Genomic DNA, 21,219 nt, shown 5'->3' on the forward strand with positions numbered 1-21,219 from the left:
ATGTCCAGGAAACAGATGGATGCATGGTTTGAAGCCCAGGGCAGGGATATGGGCTGGAGATGCAGTGAGTCATCAGGATCTTTATCACATCGGAATGGAAGATGTGCGAGTGGATGAAGCAGGTCAGGAGATGGTGTCAAGTAAGAAAAGTCCCAGGAAAGCATCTAAGGGGCTGGAACCCACAATCCCAAGATCAAGCGTCACATGATCTATTGGCTAAGCCAGCCACGTACCCCTGTAATGAATGGTCTTTTATACATAAATTTAAACACTATAGCACCATGCTTAATGTCAGCAGGATTGTGTTAATGTTCTTGGGTTATAATTCTTAATTTTTACTACCATGCATATATATTTTTAGGTTTCAGTGTGATTTTCACGTTTCATTATTCTCAAAACCAGTGTTTATCCTAGCCTTAAAATAAGAGCCAAGAAGGCAAGCACAACATTAATCCTGTATGTAAGCAAAATGATATTTATAATCAAATTAGTAACTTAAGAGATAGTAGAAATCTAGCTCAACTTGAGTAACAAAAGAAAAATTCAAGTATTTCCAGATTAGAAAATGAAAGCATGCATAATAATGCCAAGTTTTTTTAAGTTGGGAATAAAAAAAGATTTAGGGGTGCCTGAGATGGTTAAGTGTCTGCCTTCAGCCCAGAAATCACAGAGTCAGGAGCCTAAGGTCCTGGGATTGAGCCCTACATCAGGCTCTCAGGCCCTTGAATAGTCTTCTCCCTCTGCCTCTCCCCCTACTCATGCTCTCTCTCTCTCTCTTAAATGAATAAATCTTTTAAAAAATTTAGACATTTATCTGATTTAGGCAGAGAAAGGACTAATTTTTAGGCTAATTCTCTTCATCTGTATGTATAAAGAAAATTCATTACTAGTTAAATATATAATTTTTAAAAAATCCTTACTTATTCTTCCCATGGAACAAACATAGGCAAAGGGGCATTTAGAAATACCCAATAATTATATAGCTTTTTTTTTTTTAAGATTTTATGTATTTATTCATGAGAGACACAGAGAGAGAGAGGCAGAGACAGAGGCAGAGGGAGAAGCAGGCTCACGCAGGAGCCCGATGTGGGACTCGATCCCAGGACTGCGGGATCACGCCCTGGGCCGAAGGCAGATGCTCAACCGCTGAGCCACCCAGAGATCCCAATAGCTTTTAAAATAAAAAATATTCTAGAGGCGGGAATAGGTTTTTTAAAAGCAATACCTAAAATACAGATGCCATGAATAAAAATATTGACAAATCTGACTTCAGAAGAATTTTTAAATCTTGCATGATGAAAGATGCCATAAGTTGCATAACACTGGTTTATATATAACTTGCACAATAGATAAAGAAGCCCTACAAATCATTAAGGAGATACAGATCTAGGTAGAAAAAAATAGTCAACAGAACTCTTTTGTCTGACTCTACTTAACTGATCTGCAGGATCTACATTCTTTATTCCCTCCGTGAACCCTATGGATACTCTGAGTACTATCAAAGCTGGTAGGTTACTCTAGGTTGGGCTTTGCACCCCTATTTCTATTAGTTGAATTACATGTTTACCAAGGATAACTTAGGTATGTTTCCCAATGTATTTAGTTCAGCTGTACTTGTAACTGTAATCATTTAATTTATTTACCCGTTCTGAAAATGAATGAAGTGTGAAAAGAATTCTGTCTCTGAAAACTAATCTGTGTGCTTTGGAAAGACTAGATAAAGGTAGGTGGCTTTAAAAAACCTCAAATTATTTTTGGATAAAATTAATGTAAAAGACTAGGAAAAATGTAAAAATCCAGAAAGATTTGAACTCAGGTGAATTAATGTCATTAGGTTCTCATTTCACTTTAATCTTTATTTTTTTTTTTAAGATTTTATTTATTTATTCATGAGAGACATAGACAGAGAGGCAGAGACACAGGCAGAGGGAGAAGCAGGGTCCACGCAGGGAGCCCGACATGGGACTCGATCCCGGGTCTCCAGGATCATGTCCCCGGCCAACGGCAGGCGCTAAACCACTGAGCCACCCGGGCTGCCCTCACTTTAATCTTTAAAGTTATAGATGATACGTAATGGGCATTGTTTATGAAAGATTATGACAAACGCTGTAATTGTGTCTGTGTGTGTGTGTGTGTGTGTGTGTGTGGTATGTGTGTATAATTAAGTTTTTTCTTTGTAACTCTGATTAAATGACCAACTATTAATCTTGATTTCAAAAAACAGGAAAATTTCTACCATAAAGAGATAGCTTTTTTTTTGTCATTAGATTAACAGAAACAAACAAAAAAGAATAATCTCGTGTTAGTGATGGTACATATAAGACACAATGCTGATGGAGTGTAAATTTACACAATTTGGGGGAGAATTTATTAGGGAATTATTTATCAAAATTGATAATGACTCAACAATGAGAAGGACTGGATTTGCCTTATTACCTGAAACAATTTTTAAAAATACATAAAACATGCAATGGTTTCAATAATTGGACATGTAGCAATGACAGATCATGATCCCTAAGGGATGGAAAACAAGCAAGGTGAGCCCCACTGCTGTCAAAGGTCACGGTCTTGAGAGAGTTCTCAGGCTATAATGTGGCGAGGGAAAACCCAAATGGAATTCAATAAGTAGAGTTGAGGAGACAGAGTACAGAATTGGGGATTAAGTAGTCCTAGAATAAATCCTGCTCTGGTCCCACCTAACAAATCTCAAAAGCAAGATTTGAAAGGATCAAACTGTTCTCAAGTAACTGCATCCTAGAACCAAGCTCAAGCATGTTTACAGAAATATAAAAATACTCAGCATCCAACAAGGTAAAATTCATAACATTTAGCATTCAATGAAAAATTTCCAGGTATGCAAAGAAGAAATGAATGCAGATATCAGAATTAGCAGACAAGGTCATTCAAGCAGCTATCTTAACAGTCTTTTATATGTTCAGAAATCTTGAGGAAGGATGGAACATGTTAGGTAGAGAAAGAAGATATAAAAAAGACTCAAATTTAACTTTTAAAGGGGAAAACTATAATTTATGAACTAAAGAAACCCCAAATGAAACTAATGGCATATTAAACATTGCAGAAGAAAGGATTTGTGAATTTAAAGCACAGAAGCTAAACATATCTAAAAGGAAGCATACAGGAAAAACTGAAGAAAAAGAATAGAGTATGGATGAACTATGAGATAACTTCAAGTGGCCAAATATGTATGTAACTAATTCCCAAAGGAAGGACAGAAAAAATATTTGAAGAATTTGTGGTTGAAAATGCCAACCAAAACTCCAAAATGTGATGAAAAATAAAAGTTTGTAAGTTTAAAGAAGCTCAGTGAACTCCCAAGCCCAAGAAACCTACAGAAAACTACATCTAAGCACATTGTGACCAAACTGCTCAATACTAATGATAAGGAAAAAAATTTTAAAAGCAGCTTGGGTGGGTGGAGAGAGAGACAGTATGTACAGAGGAACAATAAAGATGACAGATGATTTCTTGTCTGAAGCAACACAAGTGAGAAGACTGTGAAGCAACAACTTTGAAGTATTAGAACAAAAAACTGTCATCCTAGGATTCCACTGCTAGTGAAAATATCTTTCAAAAGCAAAGACAAAATTTCTTTTCAGACATACAGAAGTTAAAATAGTTAATCACCAGGAGACCTGCACTAGAATAAATGTTAAAAGAAAATTCTTCAGGCAAAGAGAAACAACATACAACATCTACACAAAGAAATTGAAGAAAACTAGAACAACATAGATGAAATGGACAAAATCTTTGAAAGGCACTAACTACCAAAGTTCACTAGGAAGTATACATAGCCCTAAGAGCCCTGTATCAATGAAAGAAACTGAATTTATAGTCAGTCAGGAACCTAGTTAGCCTCCTTAACACAGCAGGCAGTGTGTCAGTCTCATGATCTGAAGATAGTTAATCTCTCACAAGAAAACTTCAGGTCCAACTAGCTTCACTGGTAAATTCTACCAAACATTTAAGAAAGAAATAATACCAATTCAATCAAACTTTCAGAAAATTGAAGAGGAGAGAACACTTCTCAATGTATTCTATGAAGCTAATATTACTCTCAATCCAAAATTGGACTAAATCATTACAAGAAAAGAAAATTACAGATCAATATCCTTTACAAATATAGCTGCATAATTGCTTTCAAGAATTTTAGCAAATCTAATTTTAAAAAGTAACAGTACATCATGACCAAGTGGGATTGATCCCAGGAATGGGATAACATTTAAAAATCAAAGTAATTAACCATATTAGCAAAATTAAGATAAAAACCATAGAAATATTTTAATGAGCAAATAAAACATTGGATAAAATCCAATAACCATTCCTGAGTAAAAAACCAAAACAAAAACTGTAAAATTAGGGATAACATACAGATGGCCGACATACAGAAAACATGCTCAGCATTCTTTTTTTTAAAAAAGATTTTATTTATTCATGAGAGACACAGAGAGAGGCAGAGACATAGGCAGAGGGAGAAGCAGGCTCCTTGCAGGGGAGCCTGATACGGGAATCCATTCCAGGACCCCAGGATCATGCCCTGAGCTGAAGGCAGATGCTCAACCACTGAACCACCCAGATGCCCCTGTGCTCAGGGAAATGAAAATCAAAACAGTAATAAGATATCACATCATGCCTGTCAGAATGGCTATTACCGAAAAGACAAGAAATAGTAAGTATTGGCAAGGATGTGGTAAAATGGGAACTCTTGTGAATTGTTGGTGGGAACAATACAACATTCTTGTGTATTGTTGGTGGGAACATAAATGGTACAAACACTCTGAAAACATTATGGAGGATCCTCAAAAAATTAAAAATAGAACTACCTTATGATTCAGTAATTCTGCTTCCGGGATATTTCAGAAGGAAATGAAAACATTAACTCAAAAAGATAAATGAACTCCCATGTTTACTATGGCATTATTTACAATACTCAAGACATGGAAACAACCTGAGTACCCATTGACAGATATACACAATGCAATATTATTCAGTCATAAATAAGAAGGAAATCCTGCTATTTGCAACAATATGGATGGACCTGGAAGTCCATTTCATTATGCTGAATGAAAAAGACAGTGAACAAATACTGTACGGAATCTGAAAACAAATAAACAAAAAACAAAATCAAAGATACAGAGAATAGATTGGTGGTTGCCAGAGGTAGAGGGTTTGACATGGGTGAAATGGGTGAAGGTGGTCAAAAGGTATATACTTCCAGTTATAAAATAAGTCATGAAAAAAAAAAAGTCATGAAGATATAATGTACATCATGATGACTACTTATTAATATTGTATTGTATATTTGGAAGTCCTAAGAAAATAGATCTTAAAAGTTCTCATTACAAGAAAAAAATTTATAACTGAATGATGTATGGTAACTGGACTTGTGGTAATAATTTCACAATATATTACATACATCATATCACATTGTACACCTGAAAATAATATAATGTTATCTGCATTATTATCAATATAACCCAATTATAATTCAATTTTTAAAAAGCAGGAAAAAGAAATGGTGTTAAAAATACTAAAATATAAAACTTTTTCCTTCCTTCCAAAAAACCACATAAAAATCCCTCAGATTAAATTCCTAAAAACGAACAAAAACTTACAAGTTGCACCCTACACAATAGTGAAAGAATAACGAAATGCTTCCCCCTATGATCAAGAACTGGACATGTCCACCCTCACTTCGTTTTAACATTGCATTAGAGGTTCTAGCCAATACAAAAAGAAAAACTATGTAAGTCATCCAGATTGAAAAGGAAGAAACAAAAAGAAACAAAACTGTCTTTATTAGTAGATGGCATGATCTATGAATAAAATCTGATGAATCTACAAATATGCTACTAGAGCTAAGAGTCATTTCACAGTAAAATTACAAAATATTGCTAAGAGCAATTAAAGAAGACCCACTAGGGATCCCTGGGTGGCACAGCGGTTTGGCGCCTGCCTTTGGCCCAGGGCACGATCCTGGAGACCCGGGATCGAGTCCCACATCAGGCTCCCTGCATGGAGCCTGCTTCTCCCTCTGCCTATGTCTCTGCCTCTCTCTCTCTCTCTCTCTCTCTGTGACTATCATAAATAAATAAAATTAAAAAAAAAAAAAAGAAGACCCACTAAATGGCTAAATATACCATAGTCAGGCGTCAGAAGACTCAATAATGTTTAGATGAAAATTCTCCAATCTTAAACAAAATCCTATCAGTTTTTTCATAAAGAAATAGATTCTAAAATTCATGGGACTGCAAAAGAACTAGAATAGCCAAAATCACTCGAAAAAGAACAGAGGACTAACATTAGCAAACTTCAATATAAAACTATGTAATCAAGACAATATATTAGCATGAAGATAGACCAATAATATATCAATGAAATAGAATAAATACATAGTGCAAAAACAGACTCACATATATGTAATTAATTCCTTTTCAACAAAGGCACAAAAAACAGTTTAGACTTGAAATAATAGTCTTTTCAACAAATGGCACCTAAACAATTGCACATATATCTTTTAAAAGGAACTTCAGTCCACATCTTGCAATATATACAAAAATTCATCCCAAATGGATCATAGACCAACTATAAAACCCGACACTCATAAAACTTCTAGAAGAAAATATAGATTATCTTTGTGTCCTTAGAGTAAGTGACCAGAAGAATTTCTTGGATACACTATGAAAAGCACAATCCATAAAGGAAAAAATTTATAATTAGACTCCAACCAAATTAAAAACTGTTAAAAAATGAAAAGACAAAATACAACTAGGAGAAAGTATTTCCAAATCATGTAACTGAATAAAAAAGACTTATACCCAGAATACATAAAGAGCTGTCAAAATTCAATGACAAGAGATCAAAAACACAAATAAAAATGGGCAAAAGAACTGTAATGAGCTATCACCTCATACCTGTCAGAATGGCTAAAATCAACAACACAAGACACAACAAGTGTTGATGAGGATCTGGAGAAAAAGGGACCCTCTTATACTTCTGATGGGAATGCAAACTGGTACAGCCACTGGGGAAAACAGTATGGAAGTTCCTCAGAAAGTTAAAAATAGAACTACCCTACAATCCAGCAATTGCACTACTAGGTATTTACCCAAAGAATACAAAAATACTAATTCAAAGGGGTACACGGACCTGGACGTTCAATAGCTAGACTATGGAAACAGCCCAAGGGTCAATTGACTGATGAATAGATAAAAAGGATGTGGTATATATACACAATGGAATATTACTTGCCCATAATAAAGAATGAAGTCTTGCCATTTGCAATGATGTGGCTGGAACTAGAGGGTATTATGCTAGATTCCATTTTGGTGTGGTCTGTCCTATAGAACACTTATGCCAGGGTGCCTGGGTGGCTCAGTCAGTCAGGTGGGCTCCTGATTTTGGCTCAGGTCATGATCTCAGGGTCATGAGATTGAGCCCCACATCAGCCTCCACCTTCAGTGCAGAATCTGCTTGAGATTCGTTCCCTCTCCCCACCCTCTCCCAAATACAAAAATTTTTTAAAGTCTCTAGACTTTAAAAAAAATTAAGTTATTTAAAATTGACCTATAATTGACATTTAACTCAATAAAGATTTTTAAAAATTTAAATAAATTATTGGTTTCAGTTTACATGGCCACCATAACAGATGCAAAAGCAAGATAATTTTAAACTGGATTTAAGATGATACTCACCCTTTTCCGTGCTTCAGATTTCTGGAAGCACTCGTGCTGTATGAAAGTAGCTGCAGCAGAAATTCTGGGTGGTGGTGTGTGGTCTGCATCGAGCATACTCACTGCTCGCTCTAGAGTCATCTCCATGTCTGCATTCCTAGACAAACAGTCACAGATTCAGCTGAATTCCAAACCTGCTCCCTCTTGCCTACCAATATGATCCTCCAGAAATGACTCGACTAATATCCTAAAGCACCTAGAATATCTGAGCCTTGGTTTTTCTTTACTCAAAAGAAATCAGCACCTGAGATCAGAAGGTATAGGCAGCCAGCAGTAAAAATATTCCAGCTCTGGTCAGAATGGTTTCTGAAAATGTCATGGAATTGAGCAGAATTGTAATATATACCAAAGAAAGAAAATCAACTGTTTAAGATAAATATGTGTGTTGTATGATAATTACATATTAAAAGGGCACTTTAAAGGCACAATAAGGGATGCCTGGGTAGCTCAGTCAGTTGCTCAGGCCTAGCATGAAGCTGCTTAAAAAAAAAATAACAATAAAGATAAATAAATAAAGGCACAATAAAGCTTTACATGGACTTTAAAATTTTTTATTTTTTAAAAAGATTTTATGTATTTATTCATGAGAGACAGAGAAAGAGGCAGAGACCTAGACATAGGCAGAGGGAGAAGCAGACTCCTCACAAGGAGCCTGATGTGGGATTCGATCCTGGAACCCTAGGATCACGCCCTGAGCTAAAGACAGACACTCAACCGCTGAGCAACCCAGGCGCCCCTTTACATGGACTTTAAAATAAATTTGGTGTTAGAAATTAAAAATTATTTCTACCATGGTAATGTTATACCCGTGGATGAAACACTTTCCCTCAATAATCATTAGATATTTTTCAAAGCTGCTCAGAATCTCTTATTTCACCTAAAAATGAGTTTTAAAATAAGCATTCAAAAAGTTTTCGTTTTTTTTTTTTTTTTTAGATTTTATTTATTTATTCATGAGAGACACAGAGAGAGAGGCAGAGACACAGGCAGAGGGAGAAGCAGGCTCCACGCAGGGAGCCCAATGCGGAACTTGATCCCAGGACCTCGGGATCACAACCTGAGCCAAAGGCAGACACTCAACCACTGAGCCACCTAGGCGTCCCCAAAAGTTTTCTAATTTAATAAATATAACAGTATATAAACAGTAAAAGCCAGGGAAACCAAGCTTTTGTTCAAATAAGTCATGCTGATGTCACAGAATTCATCAGGAAAGGTAATGATTAAGCATAATTATAAATACATTTTTTCTTAAAGAAAACAATTTTATACACATTCTGTTGCCATTTGCTTTGCCACTGCAATGACATTTGGTTTATGTCTATCAAGTAGCATACTGTTTTTTGTCCTTTACTAACTATGGTATGTATAGTGATGATGAAGTCCGATGCAGTTTGACACAAGAGAGGATAATTTATAGAGGACAAATAAAATTGCTACTTGTAAACAATAACTCCCAAATGCCTCATTGAGCTGGGTTTTTTTCCCTTTTATTTCTGCCTGGAGGGTAACTAGGTTGGGCAACCTATTATCCCTGTGGATGTTAACACATTCATGCTTCCTTAAGCATTGACTCAGAGAAAGCAGACTCAGGATGGCAACATCTTAGAACTGTGGCTAAAGACATGCCTTAAAGGTATCCTAGGACTTTGGCCTCAAAGAGAGTTATACCTGATTCATTCCTGGTAATGGAGAATAAAAAGACAGCTTGGCAGGGTGTTTTCCAGTATTTGCTAGCGAGCACAATGAATACAGCCATACCATATTTAATTGCACCTTACTCTACCATGCTTTGCAATATTGCTTTTTAAAAAATATTAAACTTGTGGCAGGCTTGTGTCAAGCATGCCTATCAGAGCTATTTTTCTAACAGCATTTTCTCACCTCGTGGCTCTGCATCACATTTTGGTACTTCTCACAATATTTCAAATTTTTGCCATGGTGATCTGTGATCAATGATCTTTGACGTTACTATTTATTTGGCAGGGTGCCAAGAACCACACCCACATAAATTGGTGAACTTGACTGATAAATGTGCGTGTTCAGACTGTTCCACCAACCGGCTATTCCCTCACCTCTCTCCCTCTCCTCGGGGCCTCCCTATTTCCTGAGACACAGATTGAAATTGAGCCAATTAATATTGAAATATTAATTGAGTTAATTAACAACCCTACAATGGCCTCTAAGTGTTCAAGTGAAAGAAAGAGTTAGTTGTACATTTCTCACTTTAAATCAAAAGCTAGAAATTATTAAGCTAGGTGAGGAAGGCATGTTGTTGAAAGCCAAGACAGGCTGACAACCAGGCCTCTTGCACCAGTTGGCTAAGCTGTGAACGCAAAGGAGTTCTTGAAGGAAACAGAAAATTCACTTCAGTGAACACACAAATGATAAGGAAGTGAAATAACCGGGTGCCTGGATGGTTCAGTCCATCAACAGAGTCTGCTTCTCCCTCTCCCTTTGCCCCTCCCCCCAGTTCAGGCTCTCTTTCTTCTCGCTTGCTCGGTCTCTTGAGTAAATGAATCTTAAAAAAAAAAAAAAGGGTGAGACAATCTTATTGCTGATATGGAGAAAGTTTCAGGGGTCTGGATAGATGATCAAACTAGCCACAACATTCCCTTAAGACAAAGCCTAAGCCACAGCAAGGCCCTGACTCTCTTCAATTCTGTGAAGTCTGAGAGAAGTGGGGAAGCTGCAGAAGAAAAATGTGAAGCTAGCAGAGGGCTGGTTCATAAGGTTTAAGGAAAGAAATCATTTCCAAAACATATAAGTGAAAGGTAAAGCATCTTTAAAAAAATTTTATTTATTTGAGAGAGAGAGAGTGTGTATGTGTGCATGCACAGGGGTACAGGGAAAGAAAGTCTTAAGCAGACTCCTTACTGAGTGAGAGCTGAAGTGGGGCTTGATCTCACGACCCTGAGATCAGGACTTGAGCTGAAATCAAGAGTTGCATGCTTAACCAACTGTGCCACTCAGGTGTCCCTTAAGGTGAAACACTTTTAAGGATATATAATTTTTAATTTTTTTTTATGAGAGAGAGAGAATGTGTGCAATGGGTGGGGGGGGCACAGAGAGGGAGAGAATCTCAAGCAAACCCCATGCCCAGTGCAGAGCATGATACGGGGCTCGATCTCACAACCCTGAGATCATGACCTGAGCCAAAATTAAGAGATGGACACTCAGCTGACTGACCTACCCAGCACCCTTAAGTGAAGTACTTTTGTAGAAGCTACAGCAAGTTATCCAGAAGATAATTAATGGAGGTGGCTACATTAAAAAACAGATTTTCAATGTAGACAAAGCAGCTTTATATTAGAAGATGCCATCTGAGACTTTCATAGCTAGGGAGGAGAAGCGCTTTTGTTAGGTACTATCACAGCTGGTGACTCTAAGTTAAAGCCAATGCTCAGTGACCACTTCCAAAATCCTAGGGCCTTTAAGAATTATGCTAAATCTACTTTACCTGTGCTCTATCAATGGAACAACAAACCCTGGGTGACAGTACATTTTTCTGCAATATGGTTTACTAAGTATTTAGCCTACCATTGAGACCTTCTGTTCAGAAGAAACAGATTCTTTTCAAAACATTACTGTTCATGGACAATGCACCTGGGTCACTCAATACATCGGATGGAGACATACAACGAGATTAATGTTGTTTTTATGCTTACTAAGATAATATCCATTCTGCAGCCTATGGATCAGTGAGTAATTTTGACTTTCAAGTCTTATTATTTAAGAAATGTATCACTTTGACAGCACATACACTAAAATTGGAACTATACAGAGAAGATTAGCATGGCCTCTGCAAAAGGATGACATGCAAATTCGTGAAGCCTTCTACAGTTTTTCTAAGTCAGGAATAAAAGGCACAGCATAAGTATAGTCATTGATACTATAATAGGCTTGTATGGTAACAGATGGCAGCTACACTTGTGATGAGTATAAGCATAATGTATAAACTTGTTGAATCACTATGTTGTATACCTGAAACTAATATAACACTGTTTGTAAACTACACTCAAATAAAAAAAAAAAATACACTGCATAAAGCTGTAGCTTCCATTGATAGCAATTCCTCTGATGGATGTGGCAAAGTAAATTGATAAAATTCTGGAAAGGATTCACCATTTTAAGTGTCATTTAAAAGCATGCCTGATTCAAGGTGTCTGGCTGACTCAGTGGAAAGAGCAAGTGACTCTTGATCGCGAGGTTGTGAGTTTGAGCCCCATGTTGGGTGTAGAAATTACCTAAATAAATAAAACTACTTAACCAACTAAAGAGCGTTCCTGATTCATGGGAAGAAGTCCATATACCAACATTAACAGAAGTTTGGAAGAAATAGATTCCAACCCTCACGGATGACTTTGAGGAGTTCAGGACTTCAGTGGAGGAAGTAACCACAAATGTGATAGAAATAGCCAGAGAACTAGATTTGTAAGTGGAGACTTAAGATGGAACTGAATTGTTGCCATCTCATGATAAAAATTTATAGATGAGGAGTTGCTTCTTATGGATGAGCAAAGAAAACGGTTTCTTTTTTTTTTTTTTTAAGATTTTATTTATTTATTCATGAGAGACACACAGAGAGAGAGAGAGAGAGAGAGGCAGAGGGAGAAGCAGGCTCCATGCAGGGAGCCCGACATGGGACTCGATCCTGGGACTTCAGGACCATGCCCGGGGCCAAAGGCAGGCGCTAAACCACTGAGCCACCCAGGGTGGCTCAAACCAAGAAAACGGTTTCTTGAGATGGAATCTACTCCTGGTGAAGAAGCTGTGAAGATTGTGGAAATGACATCAAAGGCATTAGAATATTACATCAACTTAGTTGATAAAGCAGCAGCAGGGTTTGGGAGGATGGCTTCCAATTTTGAAAGAAGTTCTGTTATGGGTAAAATGCTATCAAATACATCACATGGGACACCTGGGTGGCTCAGCGGTTGAGTGTCTGTCTTCGGCTCAGGGCATGATCCTGGAGTCCCAGGATCAAGTCTTGTGTCAGGTTACCTACGGGAAGCCTGCTTCTCCCTCTGTCTGTGTCTCTGCCTCTCTCTCTCTGTCTCTCATGAATAAAGAAATAAAATCTTAAAAAAAAATAACATCACATGCTACAGAGAAATCATTCATGAAAGGAAAAGTCAATCAACGAGGTAAATTTCATTGTCTTATTTTAAGACATTTCCATAGACACCCCAACCTTCAGCAACCAACACCCTGATCAGTCAGGGGCCATGAATGTCAAAGTAAGAGCCTCCACTAGGAAAAATCTACCATTCTCTGAATGCTCAGATGAAAGCTACCAGTTTTTAGCTAGCAATAAAGTATTTTTAAATTAAGGTATGTACATTGTTGGGCACCTGAATGGCTCAGTTGATTGAGCATCTACCTTTGGCTCGGGTCATGATCCCAGATTTCTAGGATCAAACCTTGCGTCGGACTCCCTGCTTCTCCCTCTCTCTGCCTGCTGCTCTCCCTGCTAATGCACACACACTCTCTCTCTGTTGCTGTCAAATAAATAAACAAAAATCTATAAAAAAAGATATGTACTTTTTTTTTTAGATATAATGCTATTACACATTTAATAGATTCTAGTGTAAACATAACTTTTATATCCACTGGGAAAACAAAATAGTCACTTGACCCATTTTACGATGATATTCACTCTATTGTGGCCATCTGGAACCTAATCTATCATACCCTTGAGGTATGCCTGCAAATTCTCTCTTATATCAGGCTAACCCACTAATACATGTATAGATGTGAGCATGTGTAATGTTGTGAATGGTGAGTTTGTGTGTGGGTGGGTGGGTGTGACACGGGTGAGGAGGTAAGAGTAATGGGACTCATGACTAAAAGCAATACCCAACACATGTTCAAACATACCAGAGTTAACTCCTAGAATATAAGGGTATTTCGAATGAAGCAGAACAGTTCTGGCATCTATACTGAGAACTATATAATGATCTCATATTTTAAAGTTGTGCCTCAGGAATCAATTTAATGAGTAAAAAATGTGGGCTATTACTATTTGAGTCACTTTTATTTAGTATAAACACAGCTTTTAAGTAATGGAGGGGCGCCTGAGTGGCTCAGTCAGCTCAGGTCATGATCTCAGGGTAAGCTCCCTGCTGGGCGGGGAATCCACCTCTCCCTCTCCCTTGGGCCCTCCTCCCACTTGCATGTGTGCATGCGCCTGCTCTCCAATATACAAATAAAATCTTTAAAAACAAATAAATAAATGAGATGGAAATGTTTCACATGCATGGACTCCACCACCTTTACAGAGAAATCGACACTCTGACACTCTCAATCTTGTGGCAATTTTAAGTTTTTACCACGTAACACTACAGGTGTTTTAACTAATGAAGGATCACTTATAAGAATAACCTTCTGTTCGATGCAGCTTTTTTTTTTTTTAAGATTAAGCCTTTAATCCACTTCATAAGTCATATATGACTCAGGAAAGTTTGAATTTCCCAACACTCTAACACCCACAAATAATTCCATGACTCTAATCCTTTATTTTCCTGAACATGATTCACAAAGAAGCTCTGCATCCACTTGTAGTCAACCCAGTGCTACTTCACTTTATCATAAAAACAATTCCCAAACTGAAGGAAGACTTCCTCTTTAAGAAGGTCTGCTACAGCTGTCAGGGTATCAACATGGCATACATTCTGACCCCAGTCTGGCTCCATCTCCTTGCCATAATCACTTTCTCCCTTCCCTCCTGTGACTGCCCCATCCTCCAACCATGCTGAGCTTTAATCCTTTTCTAAACACTGCATGCCTCTTCACAAACTGCTCTTGATTTTTCTAGAAAGCCCATCGTTCCACTTCATTCTTATCCATTCTTCACAACTCAATTCAAATATCAACAGCTCTGTGAAAGCTTTACTGTGTCCCTAGTCCCACCTAGAGCCTTTCTGAATTTCTTCCTCTATTCTCCTATAGCATTCCTGCCCTCCTTCCCTCTCTCTTCCTCCATCCTTCCTTCTTTCCTTCCAACTCAACCACAAAACACTTCTTGAAGCCTGTGGAAATGTGGCTTGGGAGATGGGGTTCAGGAAGAGTAGTTGCCCCTGGCCCCACTATCACCTGAACCTGTTCTCCTGAATGGAGTCTTTTTAACAACTTTAGACAATGTTGAAATGATGTAAATATAAATGGAAAATGCACAAGGAAGCAGCGTATAATATCATTGGTTAGAATATGAGATGATAGAGGAAAATAAAAACTGGCACTTTATGTGTGTGATCTTTTAGCAACCAGCATCCCTGCCAACTAACAATGCAGCCCTGACCCAGGCTGGTTCCCAGATAGTATATATATTAATAGGGCTACCCCTTAGAGGGCCAAACCAACGTGAGGTGATGAATGGAAAGCTCCTCTCCTGAGTGTTGTTAGATGCTCAGGAAACACAAATTCCCCTGCTTTGCAGAGATTTAAGTGTTATGAAAGCAGTGCTTTTGGACTATGCCTCTTGTGTGGGTATGTATTCCTAGAGACCATCTGAAGGGATCTACCTAGAAGCATCTTAGCTAAGGCAATAAAGCCTTGAACTGGGCCGTTAAAAATGGAAATGGAAATAAAGATACAGTTGAAAGATACTTGAAGAATCAAAGAACTAAAGACGTTGGTAATTAAGAGAATATGGAAGATCTTTTATGCTCTGTGCTGCTCTAGGTCAAGAACTTGACTGGTAATCATACTAGAGATCCAATCTCTCTCCACAGGCTCCATCTACTAATCTCAGAGCACAACACTCTTTTGTTCTCTGAATTCTCATAACCTAGCACTTGATGATGTATCTTATTTTCTTTTTCACTCATCCTAGACCTTCCTATAGACCATTCCATTTTCTATCTCTGCAGTGCTGGGTACACTGGAGGAGCCTCATACTCATTTATTTGCCAAACCACCAGTCCCCCACAAATACAAAAACCATATTTTCAGAAAAATAGATCTGGAATGTGTTTCACTTGGTAATTCCCCCCCCCCCCCCACTTGGTAATTTCTTAGACCTTTTTCATCAGTCTGATTTAGACCAGATATTGACTCTCTTTCATGCCAATGTCTTGGTTTTCACCTGCATTAATAACTGACCAGTTATTAAAAACTCTTTTCTTTTGGAAAGAAAGATCCATTGTTTAATACTTTATTTCAAAAAAAAAATACTTTATTTCATTATGTAGGTTTACAATTTTACCTACTTACTCTGTAGGAATGTTTCATATACATGAAAGGATTCTTCTTTATATGTGAGACTTTCACTAGACATAAAAAAAAAAAGTAAATTATAAAAACAGAGGCTGGATAGGTTTGAAATGGGAGAGAATGCAGGGCAAAGGAGAACACAGGGTGTGGTTCCAGAGCCAGAACTCTCAGGAGGTGGCCTGGGGAGCTGAAATGCCATGGGGCACACCTCAGGAAGGAAGTGAAATGGACACCACTGACACAGGCATCAGGCGTAGATACTATCTTGAGGGCTTATTTTCCTCATTATAGGAAATACCTCTGACTCCCTTCTTTTGCACAGAACAAAATTTCAAGAAGTATTCATTTTTATGAATTCTGGTCTCTAGAACGGCAACTTTGGGAATCATCAAGAATATATTTTTTACCCTTTAGATTTCTTCACCCCAAGAGTTCCTTCTATTCTTTGAAATAGGATTAATCATTTATTTTTAAAATTTGCCCTGTCCATTAAAACAATAATCCAAAATAGCAGTTCATACTTCTTCTAGAACCTGAGCAACAAAAGAACTTAGATGGCAAAAAGTACAGAGTTTATATTTCATTTCTTCCTTCCTTAATCCTTTTATTCTCTCACCATGGATTTATACAGTGCCTATTATAGGCCTGCCTCTGTTTTAGGGTACTGAGAATAAAAAGATGATTAGGCACTCACAAGAAGTTCAAAGTCTAGAGGGAAAGAAGTGAGAAATGAATAGCCACAATGTATTATTCTGGCAAAGATACCCACACAGTGCATCTATCTGGGGCACCTAGATTGTGAGGGGAGTGATCAGGAAATAGGCAGTATCTGAGCTACCTCCAGAATCATGAGTAGCCGGGCAATGACAGAGCTACTGGGGGGGGAAAGAGATAGAGACAGATGGATATAGATATAGAGAGATGGAAAAAAGGAAGGTAAGGGAGAAGGAAGGGAGAAAGGAAATACACAAATGCATATCCATTAAGTGAAGAGGTTCCAAGTGGTTTCTTTGCATAGGGGGTGCGTATGGAATGGTGATGAGAAAGAGGGGGAGGAGAGTGGGGCTGGAGTGATAAGCAGGGGTGGAAACATGAGTTAGGCCATGTGTGCCATGCTAGAAAGCATGAAAACTTGGTGGAATTATGGAAAGGTTACAATCGAGACAGAGAATAATCATATTTGGGAAGATCATTCTAATGCTCAGAGAACAGTTCTTTTTTTTTTTTTTAATTTATTTATTTATTTTTTTTCCAGAGAACAGTTCTGAGTGGAGCAAGACCAGAGGGGGCAGAGAGATGCATGCAATGGAGATGGATAGGAAGGTAAAAACGTAAGGGCCATTAAGGAGGTTGAAACATGGTGATAGGCCTGTGGAGGGCTGAAGATAAGCATGACCTCCAGGTTTGTACGGGGCAGGACTTCAGTTTGAGGAGACAGGAGTAGACAGTAGGGGGGAGCTTATACTTTTAGATTTTGATACACTGGGTTTGGGATGCCCTGGAGGTTGCTAGAAATACATGCAAGATGTTGATGGCATTCAGGATAGAGGACAGTTCTGAAGAAAAAACTTGGCGAATCACAAGGATTCGAGTGTCGCAGATGGGCCTCTTCGGGAGACCACCCAGACTCGGGAGAGAAGAGCTACCAAAGACGACTGCTCTGGGCCTGCAGACAAGCTGCACACGGGGAAGTCTAAGACACAGCTTGAGAAGCAAGTGGAAAACCGGAAGAGGCCCTAGAAACTGAGGGGAGAGAGAAGTTCACACGCAGTGCTGTCAGATGCTGCCCAAGGGCTCAGTAACATAAGGACTGAACGCGTGTCTGCTTTGGATGTAGCAAAAAGGTGGTCACTGGTGCATTTGTGAGGACAATGCTTCAGTGAAATGGTGGGGATGGAAGCCAAAGTGCAGCAGAGTTGATGAGAGACTGGGAAGTGACAGGGTGCCTCCAGAAGCATGGAGGCACAGAACGGGGGAAGAGAAGAACACCAATTATCGGAGGATGTGTCTTGAGAGTTCTGTGACTGCCAAAATCGCGTTGCGAAAATTGTGCCAAGCACAAATCCTAGAATATAGCAGCCCTTTACTAAATTTTTTTTTTTTTGCCCTTTACTAAATTTTTAAACATCCATTTGAAGGCCCTGATTAGCTTTTTCCTCCATAAATAATGACCTCATACATCTTCTTCTTTGTAAGTATGTTCACAGTGACAAAGATCTACATTCTATAAGAAATGTTAGAAGTCTCATGCTCAGTTTTGTTTTATAAAAAATGTCCCCTGGGGTGCCTGGATGTCTCAGTTGGTTAAACTTCCAACTCGGCTCAGGTCATGATCTTAGGGTTGTGATCCTAATCAGGCTTTGTGCTCACCAGAAATCAGCTTGAGATTCTCTCTCTCCCTCTGCCCCTACCCTTCCCTCACTTCATCCCCGCATGCTCTCTCTCTCTCTCTAAAATGAATAAACAAATCCTTTTTTTAAAAAAAGTCCTGCTTCAAGATGAGTCCTAACATCTTTTATCACCAGTGCCTGCCCAGTCAATGAATATACTGTGCAATTTCACTTGTAGGGATGATGAGAGGTAAAAACTTCCATTAAGCAACCTTAGAAATAAAACAAAAATAATGCATTTAATGTTTTACCATAATGATATTACATCACTATTTCAGGAATTATTGATTTAATAATCAATTTTTCAACCTTTCTTTTTAGTAACTTCCTCAGTTTATGAAATGTGTACTCCAGCATTAAACCTAAATATTAAAAAAACAAACAAACAAAAAAACCCAAAAAACAAAAAAAACAAACAAAAAACCCCCTGAATATTACTTAGGTTCCAAAGACCGGAGTGGTCAAGCTAGACAGTCAACATGAGGGGAAAAGAATGACTTTTGAAAATTTGGTTACTTTAATTATTGGGTATTGCCCAAAAAAATACCCTCCAATCACTGCTGCTAGAATCAAAAAATAAAAGCATCAGGCATCAAAGGAAGGAAAGAGACCCCTAGAAAATTAAGCTGCCTTTGCTTACTTAGCCCTCCAGCTCTCCACCTTTTTTGCGACAGTAGTTATCAAAACAGTACGTGAAGTTCACTCTTAGCACCAGCAATGAGCATATTTCCCCTTCCCTTATTTTGAAGAATGTTTGAGAAAATGCATGTAATTACCGATTTCTTGGTTTACTCTGGAATTAGCTCTCGCTCAGAGCAGATCTGCACATGGCCAAGGGGTGGTCATCCCTTCAGCCAGCAACTAATTTGGAACAGACGGACTAAATGTCCTATTTCCCTACAAAGCTGCCATAGGAACAGGTTAGCTTGGCCCCTGTCCCTGAGGTAAATAGGCTAATCTGTCAATTAGGCAGCTGCCTGAAAAGTCATTATTCTAATCACTTATCTCTGGAAGCCTTTCTTTGCAGCCCCAGAAGTGCCAGCTCACACACTAAAGGGCTGTGGGAACAGAATGTGCTGGCACGGACTGTCCCGCAGACCTAGGGAAGACTCACCCGAGCTGGGCGTCGGTCAAAGTGCTTCTCTCCATGAGCACGTTGCCACTTCCACATGCTGCCACTTGGCCAACGGTCATGTGCATCCTCCTGCCGCCCGCATCCACGGTGACACTGGGCCCGGCTTCCCTCACCGTGCGGGCGCTGTGGAAGGAGCTCTGATGCCAGGAATGAGAGGCCCTGTTCTGACCGGCAGCCTGCAGGGGCACCAGTGACCGGATCTGCCCCGAGGCAGGCCCCAGCGTCAGACAGTTCTCCTTCTCCAGGAGGTTCCCCGTGCTGTGACTCGTCCCGGGCCTGGGGTACGTGAGCACCGCTGGGTTGGCAGGGGCACTGTCAAAAACGGTGTCATTCACAGAGCCGTACCGGTACTGTCTGTGGTAAGTGTCATAGTGGCGATGTCGGCTCATGGCCCCGGAGTGAGTGAAACCAACGATTTCTGAGCGAGCATATCTGGGTGGCAGAAGAAGGGTAGACCTCCTGCTGTCTTGGTGCCGCAGAGTGTGCCCGGCCTGGCTTCTCTGGCCGTGCTGGTAATCACCGTGTGAGTAATGAATCCTCTCAGGGCTGCTGTCTGGAGAAATCTCGAGTCTCCTCAGAGGCTGCCTCAAGGATCTTTCTTCCACTGACTTCTGCGAGCTGTACTGTGCAGTTCCTCGCCCCCAGCGGCTTTCATAAGTGGCAGTGGTGCCTGTCTGCAGAGAAAGAAGGTTGAAATGAGGCATAAATCAGTTTTCATCTTTGTTAAAGACCAAGGACTCCAGGCCTATTACATAAGGTGCCCATTTCTCTGAATCACATGAAGAAGTTGGCCCCTTTTCTTAAAAAAAAAAAAAAAAAAGAAGAAGAAGAAGAAGAAGAGGGACTAGTTATTTGTACTAGGATTTGATACTGCTTAAAGTCCCCAGTTTTTTTCCTGGTCTCCACACAAAAATCAACAAAAATCAATCTTCACATAATTGATCTAGGAAATGGCAATATTTGGGAAAGGTAAACATTAAAAAAAAAAAAAAAATCTATGGAAGGGCACCTGGCTGGCTTAGTCCCGTGGTGCATGTGACTCTTGATCTCAGGGTCATGAGTTCAAGACCCATGTTAGACATAGAGCTTACTTAAAAAAATTAAAATAAAAAAGTTAAGATCCACACAATTAAAAAACTATGGGAGTTTAAAAATGTTTTCATGGCAATCTGATAACTACAGTTATTCTCTTTAATATCCTACCTTTAGCATGTCATAAGTTTTAGTACCAGGCGAACGCCCACCGGTAAAATCATTTTCAACCAAGTGTAGGTTATAGACATACTCAGGAACACTGCTGGTTCGGTGAAGATTTCCTGCAATCAAGCATACAGTAAAATAAAGTGGGCCAAACAGTAAAGACTATATAACAACCGTGTATTTTAAATTTAAGTAATTAAGACCAATAACAAGTATTAGGTTTATATTAGTGTTTTTAAGTGCTGGCTTAACATCACCCTGGGGTGTGGGAAAGGACCAAAGGTTATCACAACATTCTTCGTGAGATTTCAAAATAAAAGTTGAATTAAGAATAAAAATATATTAAAAAAGAATAAAAATATACTTTTAAAAATTAATTTTTGGAGGGGGGTAAGAGAAAGGAAGAATGACGAGAGAAGATTTTCACAAAGATCCAAAAATGCTTGTTATAACCCTGAGGAATTTAGGGGTCACTTATTGGCTTAGGTGGTCCCTACCATAAACATTCTGTTTCTGAAGTTGGAGGAGGGGA

At 38.8% G+C, this 21,219-nt stretch overlaps 1 protein-coding gene and 1 non-coding gene across 2 annotated transcripts in view; one reads left to right on the forward strand and one right to left on the reverse strand.

Moving 5' to 3' along the window:
- The window catches only part of PKP2 (plakophilin 2), an 87,215-nt gene that overhangs the window by 52,610 nt on the left and 13,386 nt on the right, over positions 1–21,219 (reverse strand). The window contains exons 2-4 of the mRNA XM_038577246.1: positions 20,691–20,803; positions 19,467–20,161; positions 7,713–7,848 (exon numbers count right to left, since the gene is read on the reverse strand). Of these exons, the coding sequence (XP_038433174.1) occupies positions 7,713–7,848; positions 19,467–20,161; positions 20,691–20,803 (944 nt within the window). The remainder of the gene's footprint in view (positions 1–7,712; positions 7,849–19,466; positions 20,162–20,690; positions 20,804–21,219) is intronic.
- Positions 11,490–11,595, forward strand: LOC119866474. Its single transcript, XR_005380222.1, has one exon. It is a non-coding gene; the product is annotated as a U6 spliceosomal RNA (small nuclear RNA).

Source organism: Canis lupus, chromosome 27 (genome assembly GCF_011100685.1).
Source record: "Canis lupus familiaris isolate Mischka breed German Shepherd chromosome 27, alternate assembly UU_Cfam_GSD_1.0, whole genome shotgun sequence".
NCBI classification, from domain to species: Eukaryota; Metazoa; Chordata; class Mammalia; order Carnivora; family Canidae; genus Canis; species Canis lupus.